The sequence below is a fragment of the Setaria viridis genome, chromosome 2 (genome assembly GCF_005286985.2).
Source record: "Setaria viridis chromosome 2, Setaria_viridis_v4.0, whole genome shotgun sequence".
NCBI lineage: Eukaryota > Viridiplantae > Streptophyta > Magnoliopsida > Poales > Poaceae > Setaria > Setaria viridis.
In genome coordinates, this window is record NC_048264.2 from 41721412 (window position 1) to 41735325 (window position 13914).

Below are 13914 nucleotides of genomic sequence, written 5' to 3' on the forward strand. Positions count from 1 at the left end.
CGCGCGGGGAAAGGAGCGGCAGCAGAAGCAAAGCAAGCGAATGCGTGGGCCTGGTTCTATGATACTATATGGGCCGAAGCCCACATCTGACTGACTCCCCACCTCTTCTTTCTTCAATCCATGGCGTCCACCGCAAGCTTCCCTCGGTGGAGTCATCAATCCGCGGGACCGCAAGGCATCAGCACTTCAGCAGCATCTATCCATGGCGTCCACCGCTGCTTCTCTCCGCCTCCCCTCCCCTCCCCTCTCCGCCCCCGCGGCCGCGGCCTCCTTCTCCTCCGCCACTACCCTCCGCTTCCCTCTCCGCCGTCGCGGCGCGGCGCGCCCCCTCGCCGTCGCGGCCTTCAAGAAGCTGTCCGAGGCGTCCCCCGTGCCCATCCCGCCGGAGTCCGCCCAGCCCCCGCTCGACGAGGAAGCCCTGCCCCCCAAGCCCGGGGTCTACGGCGTCTACGACGCCGCCGGGGAACTGCAGTTCGTCGGGATTTCGCGCAACGTCAGGGCCAGCGTCGAGGGCCACCGCCGGAAGGTCCCCGCCGACCTCTGCGCCTCTGTCAAGGTACCTGCGAATCATAGCACTACCATGTTCCTATGAGCTATGAAGTATGCAGTATGCTCCCACGATAAGTACATGATTAGAGTTTTCCCCATTTAACCTCACCTTGGAACAGAGAGATCGGTGTGTGAGCTTCTGATAGTGTTAAGTTGGGGCTATGATGGATTGCATATTGATTTGGCTCCACTTCAAAGAGCTGTTTCAATCCCGAGTACTTTGCTTGCCACAAGGAAATGTACATATCTGTTTTCATGCTTTTCATGCTTCATAGTTCGGTAAAATCAGTATGCTTGACTACCTGATTTCTCTCCCAGTCCCTAATAATGGCTGAATGTTGTATCGCCAGCATTGCCATGGCATGATGCATATGTTACTAGATTTAGGACAAAGCATTTTTCATTCGATATCCTTAGCCACTTCATTTCCTCCCGTTCACGACGAGATGGAACCTGATTATATTTTTCAACAGGCATCTGCAACTGCAAGCTCTTAAAAGGGAGACATGGCCTTCGTTGCTATTGATGAACTGCAATACTTGCAGTGTATTTGATATTGTACATCGCTTACATTGCAGTTTGTGTTAGGACAGTGCACGCAATATTTATGTTTTCTGATTACTTCTATATGAATTCAGGTCAAAGGTTTAGCTAGCAGTTGTTCTTATAACAGCACTTCTGAATATTGCCCTGGGTCCTTACAGACTTAAACACACCTGATGCCTTATCCCCTCCTATACTTTGTAGCTTTTGTATTTTCCAGTACGATCAATATTCTGCATATGATAAATCTGTCAAAGAGAACAAAATAATCCCTAATTTTTTGTATATGGTTTTATTCTTGCTAGTACTTGAATATATGATTGCACCATTGTGACTTGTGCAGGTTTCAGTAGCAGATGAGGAGACACCAGATCGAGCGGTCCTTACTAATGCCTGGAAATCATGGATGGAAGAACATATAGAATCCACAGGCAAGGCACCACCAGGGAATGTTGCTGGAAACAACACCTGGGTTGGTGCTCCGCAGAGGCCTCCAGACTTGCGATTGACACCTGGTCGCCATGTTCAGCTGACTGTCCCACTAGAACAGCTGATAGATCGTCTGGTGAAGGAGAACAAAGTGGTAGCCTTCATCAAAGGATCAAGGAGTGCTCCCCAGTGTGGATTCTCACAAAGGGTGGTGGGTATCCTGGAAGCACATGGAGTGGATTTTGTAACTGTTGATGTGCTTGATGAGGAACACAACCATGGGCTAAGAGAAACCCTGAAGACATACAGCAACTGGCCGACATTTCCTCAGCTTTTTGTTGGAGGGGAGCTTGTGGGAGGCTGTGACATTATTTCATCCATGGCTGAAAAAGGGGAGCTTTCTGCCCTGTTTCAGAAATAGGGCTCACGTGTTAAGTTCAAACTTCAAAGTATGCTCTTTGGCCATTTTTACTGTTGTACCTGAGAAATTTAAGCCTCTCCCTTTCCACATTGCTGTAAGTCTTAGGTCGATGTAGTGCAAAATTACTTGGCCTAAGAAAATGTTCATTTGGATTTTCATGAGGCTGTCCTGCTGATGTGCTTATACCAGGATATTTCCGTGAGGAGGCTTAGAATTTGAGATTATCTGTATATTTTTTATTGCTTCAGATCCTGTACGACATGAACAATTTGGAGCTTCATGTTAAAGAATATGTTGCAAACATCGATGACAGTTTAATGGAAAACTGGTTTTGGTACAATGATATTTTTTAGTAGAGGAACTGGATTGATGAAACTTGGAAAGGTGAAGGTTTTTCAAATGACTGAAATTATTTGTTGTCTCATGAAGTTTTCTATTAATATTATTTCGAGTGTGTCATTTTTCTTTCAATATGTGAACAAAAAAAAAACAGTTCAATGTCTATGCTACTTTCATATTGTACTCACATATTTTTGGCAAGGTGACCAAAGCGCTTGAAGTGGTTGCTATGGATTTTATGACCATTCGGTTTTCTGATTTTAAACATCTATTGTTTGGCTGGTAAATGGAAGGAAAGGAAGATGGAGTGTCATATTATATTTTGTAGGTTGCATGGGTTTATGACTCGAGCAGAAAATTTTAGTAGTTGAAAATATTAGTTTGTATATTGTCAAACTATCACTCTTCGTTTTTTTTGGATCGGATGATTCTGGGCCATCTGATGATGCGAACCAGACGCGCTGTTGTTCAGTTCTTAACTAGCTCCAATCATATTTCACTTCAAATAGGAGTATACATTTCAAAGGTTGGTAAAGAAAATGAGTGATTGCATTTGAAAGAGAATTTCAAATGGAGCCAAATTACAGCATCCATGTTCTTGCCTAGCTACCTAAAGAGAGTTCTTTCTTTTTAACCTCGAGGAAAAGAAGTGCAGGTTGTAGAGCGAGACAGAGCAGGGAGGAACAGAGATCTAACAAAATCTAATTGACCCACGCGCAGGAGACGGAATCACCAGCCCTTGCCGATGAGCCACAGCCAGTCTAGCACGACGCCGGAGAAGATGCCGCCGAGGAGGCAGACGACGAGCGCGTTCCCGAGCGCGTTCTGCTCGGGAGCCTTGTACCCCTTGGGCGCCTCCATGAGCACGCACACGGTGAGGTACCCGTTGGTTAGCCCCAGGAAGGAGGTCAGGAAGATCATGTAGCCCTGGTCGCCGTACTTGGCCGTGAAGTAGAAAGCCGGGATGAACAGGAACCGTGCCAGGATCGCCGCCATCGTGCCCTTCCGGGAGGTCAGCTTGAGGCACGGGATCAGCGGCACGTACCTCCCGATAAGGTCCCACACATTGTACATGGCGATCAGCACGAGCGCGTACCTGCACCGATTTTCGTCAGAAATGGCGGCACTTCAGAGTTCAGACACCATCCAATGTTTACCCAAGAGTTGGGCGTTTGATGCAAGCGATTTGTGGAATCTAGAATACAAGAAAGCAAGAAATTTCACCAGGATCCCAGGCTGTGTGCTCCGGTGTCTTCGGACAAAAATCCCGGGAAGATCGACAGCGTCAGGACGTATATCAGGTAGATATCGAACATATAGTCAATGTTCTCCATCACTAGCTCTTTTGTGGTCAGGCGCTTGTATTTCTGTGGATCCTCCTCGACCTGCTTGATTCACGCACTGTACCATAAGCATTCGATCTCGAATGGAAAATCTGCAGGGAAACGCATAACCATTTGGTATCTGTCAGAGGGGCATGCATACTTGTGCCTGTTGTTCAGCGACGATCCCTGCAGCGGCCAGGTCGCTGGCAACAGTCTTGCTGCCTTCGGCTGCAGCCTTCGAGCGGTAGTACTTCACGATGGGTAGTTTGCCGAAGACGAACGTGTATAAGAGGAGGCACACAAGCTCGAACAGGCAAGTGATTGAAAAGAACAGTACTGCACCAAGAAATGAAAGACGGATTATTTGACAAATAAAAATCATGATCTATTGTTAAATTTGTAGACAAGATTGGGACAGGGCCCAACATCAAAGGAAAGAAGAGAGTGGTGAATGCAAATAGCCAAATCCTATTTTGTAAGATAATCCAGCACATAAAAGTAAATAAGGCGTGCCTCTTGGTCAAAACAGATGCAAATCCATAGTTCTAACTGTCACAGCAATTATATTCTAGTGAAACTTCACCTAAAACGCACAGATATAAACCACTTAGTATAACCTCATGCAGTTGATCATCCCTTTCAACTCCCCACATTTGCTTTAGAATTCAAATAATTTTATTTCAGAAATGTCAGTATTTTTTTATTTAAAAAATGAATTAACCAAAGTCTGCAAATGTCTCAAAAAAAAAAATTGGACTTACTAGCACCAATGCGAAGACCATCTTTTGAGCTCTCAAAAGCTGCTTTGGTAACTAATCTCAAGGCTGATGTTAGAACCCCTGATGCAGCCAAGCCCGCCATGAAGGACTGAAAACTCAAAGCACAGTACAAATAACTAAATATGGCCTCTAAAACCTAGATAAAAACCATGAAGCACGGCAAAAAGACTGAAAAGAGACAATGTGAGATGTTACCTGAACGAACTCTGGGCACATTAATGAAAGGTCACCAACCAATGCGCCTTGACAATTCGCATCAGCAGTCCCAAATATGGCGCTGATTATGCACACACCAACGAACACTCCAAGCCCACCCCGTCCTTTAGTAGCAACATCCAGCTAGAACAACACACGTGGTTACATGAGCTCATATGCTCGAACACTAATGTACTCTGCTTTTTACAATTTTTTTGGTAGGCAGCGCACTTACAATTATCAATGCAAAAGAACCGAGGAAGAAAAGGGAAAATCCTGCGAGATTTCTCCGTCTTGTGTTCATCTTCGCTTCATAGTATGTCATGATGAGGGTTATTCCAAAGGCAAAAGGCTGGTAAGCTAGTGTAAGGACTCTTGTTGGGTGGTAATCCTGCAACCATTACATATTTGTTACAAATTTGAATGTATGAATACAATAAGTACTGCAACGAATAAGGGACTAATTTTATCTTCTAATTAACCATTAATCAATGGACTGCACTGAGAACAAAGCGATAAACCATATCAACGACAACATCAACATCAAAACCTTTCAGTCCCAAGCTAGTTGGGGTAGGCTAAAAGGAAACAGATGAAATTAACTGAACCAATAAGCAAAATGCTGGTTGCATTCAGTTTACCCCAAGAACCAAGATAAATCAGGGATGCCACCCCTCATGTTTCTCAAATGCATATTTGGGCTACTATGCTATGCCAAATACTGAACCTGTTCAAACCATCAACTGAGTTCCGCAAAAATGTACCGGGAAGAGATGGACATAGTAATCTTCGATGGTGAGCATACTGTTCCACGCAAAAAGGCTTCCATTCCCCAAAAGCCAGCAGATAAGTATGCCAAGGAACTTCCCCTGCCAATTTCAGAACCAAACACAGAACCTCATCAGCATAAATTGATCATTCAGTTGGCAACACTAAACTACTGTATCTGCTGTTGCAGAACAGAAGAGGTACCTTGACTTGAGGTGCCTCTGCACCTGCTGCTACGTCCATGCTCATGATAACTATATATGTTCACCTGCGCCTATAAAAGAAAAGATTCAGACAGGTAATTTGGATTTTGGACTAGAACATCAAGGATGGAAAGCACTCAAACAAATGCACTTCAAGATTCTGTCTGACAGCTAACGAAGCACAAGTCTGAGAAAGAAAGTTTCCCAATTATTGGCATGTTCGGCTGGACTTATAAGCCGGCTGAAAAGCTGAAACGGCTGATTTGTTGTAAGAGAAAAACACTGTTCGGTGGCTGATAAGCTGAAGCTAAGATCATTATTAGCGCAAGGTGGTCGTCTAGAGACGCGGGTTCCAGAAGTAAGATTCCCAATTATTATCGTGCCCAATGGAGAAAAAACAGAATCGATGCCAATCCCGCCATATCCAGATATCAATGGCACCACGAAAAGGGCGCGTCCCCGAGAAGGGGAGGTAAACTAGGCACTTGCGTCTGGCGTTGGAAGTTTCAGGCGTGCAAGCCACCCGCCGCTACTCACTGATGCTACCTACCAGGCTACCACCGAACCGAAGCACAAAGAAAAGGGCCAATTCACGTCACCAAATCAGTCAGAATTGGTCTTTCAAAAAAAAAATCAGTCAGCATAAGCGCATCATCAAACTGCAAGGATGCTACCGAAGTACTGCTACTTAGCAGGGGAGCAGAGCAGATCGATCTCTCGAGGCGCGCGCATGGCGCACGAGACCCAACTGGAAATCGTCGGAGCACCCAAACAGGCGCGCGCCGCCCAGGAACCGGTCGTGGCGCGCGCGGCCAAAAACGCCGCATGATGCTACAGTAATAACACAACACCGGAGGAGGAGGGAGAGCTGGAGCAGGGAGACGGCGGGACGCCTGGACGGGAGGAGGAGGAACTAGGAACTCACCGGCCGGCGCAGCAGCCAAACCGCAGCCCGCCCTACGGCGGCGGCGGTGGCGGCCGGGAAGTGAGGAAGAGCGGCGGCCGGGGGGGCGATGTGGGCAGGGCAACGGCCAACGACCGGGACGGGCGAGCAGGAACCGGGCGGTTAGAGCTGGGCGCGCGGTATCTGACCACTGACGGTGCGCGCGCGCGCCTGTGTATATATATAGCAGTTGAGATTTACGCGCTGGAATCTCCAAACCCTCTCTACCCTTTGACCCCTCCTCCCCTCCTCGCTCGCCTCGGCAGAATCTCTGGGAGCCCGTCGCGCCGTCGTGTTCGGCTCGGCTCAGCTCAGCTCAGCTCGGTCCCTGTGCTGAGCAGCTGGCAGCTGGGCCTGCGCCTTCGCGCGTGGGAACGGAGGCGCGGCACGGCAAACTGATTGATGGTGGGTGGGATTGGACGAAATCGGACGGCGTTCACACCGTCCCCACGCGCGGCGTCAAGGCTCACGTGGCGAAAAGAAAATCTCGAGGCCGCCTTGGCGTTTGCCTGACCGTGACATGGTTCCCTGTCAGCTCGTAGATGTATATATTTTTTTAAGAGAGAGAGAGAGAGAGAGTATCGCCGTGCTAAACATGGAGCCAAATCCAACCGAATTTTTTAAAAACCGGAGGATGGGCAGAGACCAGGAGCTAGAAGATCCATCTCGGTGGCTAAACAGTTCAAGGGACACGACGGTGGATCTTTTAATCTTATCTGCTAGCCGTATCATCTTTGGGCCTGTTCGCTTCAGCTTATAAGCTGGCTGAAAAGCTGAAACGGCTGATTTGTTATGAGAGGAAAACACTGTTTGGTGGCTGATAAGCCGGCTGAATAAGCTGAAGCGAACAGGTCCTTTTATTCCTTCGCCAAGGGATGTCGATGGCATGCATCTATAGTGTCCAGCTAAAAAAAAGCTCCTTGTTTCCTCCAAGGAAAGCTATCCATTTTTTGATTTAAAAAAAAGCTCCCCATTTTTTGAAATGAAGTGTGGAAAATGTTCATGGCAATCGGCATCGCTGCACAGGGAGAATCGGGAAAAAAAGGGACGAGGGCCCCGCTCGATTTGACCTAAAAACTTGTAGGGAACGGTGACGCCGGCCGTGCTGGGACCGGAATCCTCTAACCTCATCCTCAGCCACACGCAGTCGCGCTCATCATTGGAAAAACTGGGATCCACTGATCCACTCCCTCAACTTGACGGCCTTTTGATTTCTTTTCTAGAAAAAGATTAGCAGTTTGGAGTACTTGATAGTAATAGCTTAGTTATCGTGTTCTTGCTTGACTAGGTTTCCCATCTTGTCCTTTCTTCCCCTTGCCGGCCACTTTGGACTAAATTTTGCTTATGTCACCCGTTGCTTCCAAGTCGCAGCTTTTCCTGCACGCGCCTTTTCGCAGTCAAACGCTCTGAGCTTGTGAATGTGGTGTTCCGTTTGGTTACCTTTTACTTATTTTTAGCACGTGTCACATCAAATATTTAGATACTAATTAGGAGTATTAAATGTAGATTATTTACAAAACTCATTACATAAGTGGAGGCTAAACGGCGAGATAAATCTATTAAGCCTAATTAATCCATCATTAGCTAATGTTTACTGTAGTAACACCTTGTCAAATCATGGACTAATTAGGTTTAATAGATTTGTCTCGCCGTTTAGCCTCCATTTATGTAATGAGTTTTGTAAATAATCTACGTTTAATACTCCTAATGAGTATCTAAATATAATGTGACGGATGCTAAAAATAAGCAAGAGTACCCAAACCAGACAAAAAAGATCTTAAATTTATTTTTTGCGTTAGGCATCTGGTCCCTGTCCACCAAAGGATTTGGTATTTTGCACGCACCAGCAGCTAATCCAGGAGGCATGGCATGCCATGAGAGAGAGAGAGAGATGCTGACAACCTGTCGTCGTCTGCATGACTGTATCAGATACCTTCAGGGGCAGCTAGCGTAGCTCATTACTTTTTTTTTCCTCCATATATAAGCTGAGCTGAACCGCTCTTTAATTAGCATCAAGCTTTCTCATCAAAAGGTGCATTTGTTCTGTTCAGTTTCAAGCCTTTCTTTTCATCTGATGAAACGTGTTTGCTCAACGGAACCGGGAAAAGGATGTACAAATTGATGCACAAAAAAAGGACATAAGTGATATCACACCACGACAGTATAGTTCATGAAGCTTTACACTTCAGCTTGTCTTTCCATTACTTCTTCCCTTCCCCCTTTTTGTGCAGATCTGAACTCGTGAGAAATGTGCGCGATATGAAGTGAAATCGTTGGCAGAAGATGATCCAAATGCTGCTTGGCTGTTGATTGAAACCACACACCGGAGGGCACCGACAGGAAGAACTCGCTACATGATCTGATCACCACCCTTTGCCTATGAGCCACACCCAATCGAGGACGGCCCCACAGAAGATGCCTCCCAAGAGGCACAGCACAAGCAAGTTGCCCAAAGCGTTTTGTTCTGGTCCCTGCATCCACAATCATGTACAGTACAAACTTGCGTCAGATGTAATTTTAAAGACAGAAAGTCATTCTCCCATGGTGAGCTCACAGCATTTATGCACTAACCTTGTACCCTTTGGGTGCCTCAGTGAGGATGCACACGGTGAGATACCCGTTGCTCAAACCCAGAAGTGACGTTAGCATGATCATCCAGCCCTGATCGCCATACTTTGCGGTGTAGTAGAATGCAGGGATGAGCAATAACCGTGAAACCACAGCGACTAGAAGCCCCTTCCGAGATCTCAGCTTGATCTGTTCAATCAGAGGTACATATCTTCCGATCAGATCCCACACGTTGTAGCTCGCAATCAAGACAAGTGCATACCTGCATAATGATGTGACATAGTACGAGTGAAATGTTTCATCCTTTGATAACAACATAAACTTTGAGATCCTCTCAATAGATAGTCAAACAACATAAACTTTGAGATCCTCTCAATAGATAGTCAACTACAGAAATTCAGATTGCAAAGTACCAAGAGCCCAAGCTGTGTGAACCAGTATCTTCGGCTAAAAACCCCGGGAAGATGGACAAAGTCAATATATAGATCAAGAACATGCCCAATGCATAGTCTATGTTCTGCAGTAGCAGCTGCTTGGTGCTCAATCGCTCAACACATGCAGGGTCCTCTTCAGACTGCAAATGCTTATAAATTTAGTTTCAACATATTAGGTAAAAACCATACAAATCTTGCTGCCAATTAAAAATTAAAATAGTACCTTTGGATTTGGGCGATTTTGGATTCCACCAGCAGCAAGATCAGCAGAGACTGTTAGAGATCCCTCTGAAGCTGCTTTTGAACGATAGTACTTAACAATTGGCAACTTAGGGAAGATAAAAGCATATAGCAGAACACACAGCAGCTCAAAGAAGCATGATATTGAGGAGAAGAGCACTGCACAAATTGTCAAGCAAGTAATATATCAGATACAGGTCAACAGGTGCAAGTGTATATTTATACATAGTTGTCTAACATACTAACTCCTCTGCGAAGTCCATCTCGGGAATTCTCGAAAGCTGCTTTTGTTACAAACCTCAATGCAGAGGTTATCGCTCCTGATGCAGCTAGTCCAGCAAAGAAGGACTGAAAATAATAAAACAAATAAACCAATAAGCTACACTGGAAGTCAAGAGTCAAAATATGTTTCTTGAATCTTTCCAAGAAAAAAAGATTCTTCTGAAGTGGTACCTGGATAAACTCTGGGCACATCAGAGAGAGATCACCTGTCATCCCACCTTGAACATGACCATCAGCGATCCCAAAAACAGCAGCAATGATACATATGCCAAGAAAAGGTGCAATTCCACCTCTTCCTGAAGTTGCAACATCCATCTGAAATGTACGAGAAAACATTAGAAAATGTCAGATATGGTACTACGGACTAGCTATTCAAATAAGAACATGTGAAAGCAATCAGTTATGCTTACAATGATTGCTGCAAATGAGCTCAAGAAGAACAGAGTGTACCCCGCCAAATTGCGCAACCTAGTGTTGACCTTTGCCTCATGATATGTGAATATGGCAGTTGTGGCAAGGACGAATGGTTGATATGTCAGTGTAATAACTCTAGTGGGGTGGTACTTCTGCATTCAGAAAGCATAAAATCTGTTAAATAGAACATCCTTTTATCTCTTTAATTTCGACGTAGTTGGAGAACTAAGACAAGACAACAATAATACTGCATGCAGTTCATACCGGGAAAAGGTACATGTAGTAATCTTCAATAGTAAGCATGCTGTTGAACCCAAAGAGGCATCCATTTCCCAGAAGCCAGCATATGAAAATCCCCCAATATTTTCCCTATGACCAGTATACCATTGTTGCAGAAACCAACTTGTTATAAGTTAAGAGATTGCAACAACCATTTCACTGAGCAGAGCTAATACAAACCTGATTTGCAGCAAGCGCAGGGTCTTCTTTCTCGTATGCCATATCTGTAGTCACCTTGATGGCCCTACGATTAAAAAACAAGCATCAAGTGAAAAGGATCTCGCAAATACATGCACAGACAACTGAACACTTGGAACACAAAGCATACTTACGGGTATGGCACTGTAAGATGAGGATCTGTGTATCAAACACAGAAAAGCTAGGGAAGCATATATATAGGCAGAAGGCCAGGAAGTTTGAACCAACAGAAGGAGCAAAGAGCAGACTAGGAAAGGAAATAACAAGGAAGAAGAGGCTGCACTCAGGAGAGGAGTAGAGGACTGATTCGAGGCTAGATGAACCAACAGAAAATACTCTGTCGATTGTCGAATCTAGGCCATCACATGAAAGTATTATACAGACGCTTGCTTCATTTGTTGACTCCAGCAGATGGGATCCAATCACATCCACATGACGCTGAGCAAGAAAAATTGGTGATAACAAAGACGCGCAACCTATGGCAAGTGGAAGTATTTTAACCTTACGAGTCTCGGGCCTGGGGATAAAAGAAATACAGTTCGTTGAATCATTGCAATATTTTTTTGAAGGATCATTGAATCAATGCAGGGCAAGTCCGGCATTCACACTGGGCCATAATGACCCATGCCCAATGGGGGGCATCGCATACTGCCACATGCCTCACCAATTGTTGCATAATTGTGTTGCGCATAATCTGCACAAGTAAGAACTGAGTAAGCTGACGCATTGCTTGGAGCCCATGTCAACATGACTTTTTTGAGTTCAATCAGCACTAGGGACAAGGCTGTGATCCTGTGATACCTTATCTAGCTTCTGGCTTTAAATGATTTGGTTGCAAAAGCGACGGGTCGCGTTTCAATTCAGGAACCCTGCCTGCACCGTAGGCCGTTCATCAAGAAATTGAACTCCTGAAGTTCTGACGTTGGAGCAGTGAGCCTAGTACGGTGAGTGCGACGGAGTGGAATCGCGGCTGCTATACCATGGTGCCTAGACACAAGCGAATACAGTATGCGGAGCGAATTCTTGAGCTAAAAAATGACTAATGAAGCGACCACGAGCCACATACCTCGTTCGGGTGCATATGCGCGGCGAGAAGAGGAACCATTCCTATCGCCTTGGGCCCTTGGCCTGAGAACCTCGGCTTGAAGCAGCCCCAATTCGAGCCATTCCCGCGACGAGGCGTGGCCGGGCAGGCGGGCAACAGGGGGGGTGATCAAGAGAGTGGAGGGAGGCGGAGGTACCACTGGAAGGAAGCATCAGTAGATCTATGCCCCCCGTGGCGCGAAGAGGGACGGCCGCAGTTGGACGCCGCCGCCGCCGGAGGAGACGAGCATGGCAATGGTTGTGGTAACAGTACCGGCCCAAAAGCTGGAGAAAATGGAGGAAACGATAACCTCGGGCGCATGTCTTCTTGGGCCACGGCCCGGTACTTGTTCAAACCAGGCACATGCGGCCCAAGCCAAGTTCCGTTCCCACCTTCAAACATTGGAGCCTCTGTTTCCTTCCGGCCCGCGCCGGTGTGGGGAGTTGTCCTGAACCTGATGCGCCTACTGCCCAAGTCATCTATATATTACACTACACTTGGAAGATAATTAGTGAATCTTGGAGCACCGCATGTAATTTGAAAAGTGCTCAATTGTTTAAATATAAATTTTTCAGTGATTAAGGAAAATGTACCTACCAACATATACTACTGCTAAACAAAAGGACGAAATAGCAAACCAGTTATGATTGGGCCAACAGGCTTTCTAAGACATAGAAGAAACAGAAAACACACATAATCCTGAGCTTAAACATACATGTTACTGATGGAGTTCATACGCTGATCCGAATTGGTATGAGCCGCTTTTCATGTAGAATGGGCATTCAACGTGACATGTACCCCTTTGATCTAAGAGTAATGCGTGGGCTGCCTAGCATCAGTACTACTTAATTGTCAGAGAGAACTGAGCCTGTCAAGTTTAATTTGTATCAAAGGTGCCAAGTTTTATGGGTTTGAACTTTTCAAGATATGTTGCGGCCTGCACCAGGTGTCAAAAGGTCAGGTGTTGTAGTCTATCCTTGCCACATGAGAACGTCTTCCTCGTCCCCCCAGCGTCATTTTTCCTGCTGCTGCTCTCTCATGTCTCTCTCACTCGATTCATCCGAGCAGTTAGCTACCAGTGGAGCGCCGGGAACAATGACAGCCTTGCCGCGTCCAGGTGACCTCCACGAACCATGCTCTCCTTCCAGCCTCGCAGGGGCGAAGCCAGGATTGAACGTAGGTGGGGATCAAGATAGCCGTGAACATTCTCTTTGTGTCGGTGGTGTACTTTTCTTAAGAGGTTATTTGAAATGGCTACTGGAGAATATGTGGAATTTTTTCAAACTTTCTTGTTTATATCTTTTGAATTTCTGATGAGCTACTGAGAATGTAAACATTAAACTTACGAATGCATCTAACTCACTCTCAAAATACGCATATAATGACGATTGTGCTCAAGCTATATCGAAAGCGATTATCAGTGTTTGGCACACCGGTTCACCAAGACGCTTGAGAGTGTGATATGTTAAAGTTTAAGACTAGATACATGGAATAAAATTGTTGAAGAAGCACTAAATATATAAAAAAAGGGACAAATTTTATGTATTTATGTTGTCCAAGTACTAGTTTGAGGTATTGGATAAAACTAAATCAATACATGGATGCACTTGAGAGCTTATTAGCTTGGTCCAAACAACTAATTTAGTTTTGAAATTAAGTACTACTTCATCTCAACACTTAATTACTAAAGGCTTATCTAACTTAACTTCTATTTTTAAGAAATTATAGCATCCTAACTAAGACTTAACAGAAATCATAGGGGGGCCATGGCCCCTGCCAGTCCCCCTATGGTTTCGTCCCTGCAGCCTCGTCCTCCCGGAGCACACCATAGACACGCCGCGCCTCCTGCTCTTCTACCTCACCGCGACCCTATCCCTCAGTTGGAGCGTCGGCGCCGCCAGGGACCCCCTTGTGAGGATTT

At 45.7% G+C, this 13914-nt stretch overlaps 3 protein-coding genes across 5 annotated transcripts; 1 reads left to right on the forward strand and 2 right to left on the reverse strand.

Moving 5' to 3' along the window:
- The first annotated feature begins 139 nt into the window (after positions 1–139).
- LOC117844432 (monothiol glutaredoxin-S12, chloroplastic) lies at positions 140–2282 on the forward strand. The gene is made up of 2 exons (XM_034725139.2): positions 140–556; positions 1436–2282. The coding sequence occupies exons 1-2, from the start codon at positions 203–205 to the stop codon at positions 1940–1942; spliced, it is 861 nt and encodes a 286-aa protein (XP_034581030.2). The 5' UTR covers positions 140–202; the 3' UTR covers positions 1943–2282.
- A 526-nt stretch (positions 2283–2808) lies between these two features.
- Positions 2809–6654, reverse strand: LOC117844104 (equilibrative nucleotide transporter 3). Of its 2 annotated transcripts, none has more exons than XM_034724877.2 (9): positions 6477–6654; positions 5553–5622; positions 5345–5449; positions 4816–4971; positions 4581–4724; positions 4368–4473; positions 3767–3942; positions 3506–3669; positions 2809–3377 (listed from the first exon to the last, which is right to left on the reverse strand). In XM_034724877.2, exons 2-9 carry the CDS (start codon positions 5595–5597, stop codon positions 3011–3013), a joined length of 1263 nt encoding a protein of 420 aa, XP_034580768.1. In that variant the 5' UTR covers positions 5598–5622; positions 6477–6654; the 3' UTR covers positions 2809–3010. The 2 variants fall into 2 exon arrangements, with proteins under 2 accessions (XP_034580768.1, XP_034580769.1); XM_034724878.2 differs by having other exon boundaries at positions 3506–3666; positions 6477–6652.
- A 1817-nt stretch (positions 6655–8471) lies between these two features.
- LOC117846497 (equilibrative nucleotide transporter 3) lies at positions 8472–12267 on the reverse strand. Of its 2 annotated transcripts, XM_034727693.2 has the most exons (12): positions 11976–12267; positions 11711–11896; positions 11044–11603; positions 10892–10955; positions 10697–10801; positions 10429–10584; positions 10190–10333; positions 9979–10084; positions 9720–9895; positions 9476–9636; positions 9066–9324; positions 8472–8965 (listed from the first exon to the last, which is right to left on the reverse strand). In XM_034727693.2, exons 4-12 carry the CDS (start codon positions 10931–10933, stop codon positions 8858–8860), a joined length of 1257 nt encoding a protein of 418 aa, XP_034583584.1. In that variant the 5' UTR covers positions 10934–10955; positions 11044–11603; positions 11711–11896; positions 11976–12267; the 3' UTR covers positions 8472–8857. The 2 variants fall into 2 exon arrangements, with proteins under 2 accessions (XP_034583584.1, XP_072147681.1); XM_072291580.1 differs by having other exon boundaries at positions 10892–11603.
- Positions 12268–13914: the final 1647 nt, after the last annotated feature.

Coding starts and splice junctions, on each gene's coding strand:
- LOC117844432 (XM_034725139.2), top strand. CDS start 203: ATGGCGTCCACCGCTGCTTCTCTCCGCCTCCCCTCCCCTCCCCTCTCC. Junction 557..1,435: donor ACCTCTGCGCCTCTGTCAAG/GTACCTGCGAAT, acceptor TGACTTGTGCAG/GTTTCAGTAGCAGATGAGGA.
- LOC117844104 (XM_034724877.2), bottom strand. CDS start 5,597: ATGAGCATGGACGTAGCAGCAGGTGCAGAGGCACCTCAAGTCAAG. Junction 5,450..5,552: donor CAGAGGCACCTCAAGTCAAG/GTACCTCTTCTG, acceptor TGAAATTGGCAG/GGGAAGTTCCTTGGCATACT. Junction 3,378..3,505: donor GCACACAGCCTGGGATCCTG/GTGAAATTTCTT, acceptor AAATCGGTGCAG/GTACGCGCTCGTGCTGATCG.
- LOC117846497 (XM_034727693.2), bottom strand. CDS start 10,933: ATGGCATACGAGAAAGAAGACCCTGCGCTTGCTGCAAATCAG. Junction 10,585..10,696: donor ACTACATGTACCTTTTCCCG/GTATGAACTGCA, acceptor TTCTGAATGCAG/AAGTACCACCCCACTAGAGT. Junction 9,325..9,475: donor TCACACAGCTTGGGCTCTTG/GTACTTTGCAAT, acceptor ATCATTATGCAG/GTATGCACTTGTCTTGATTG.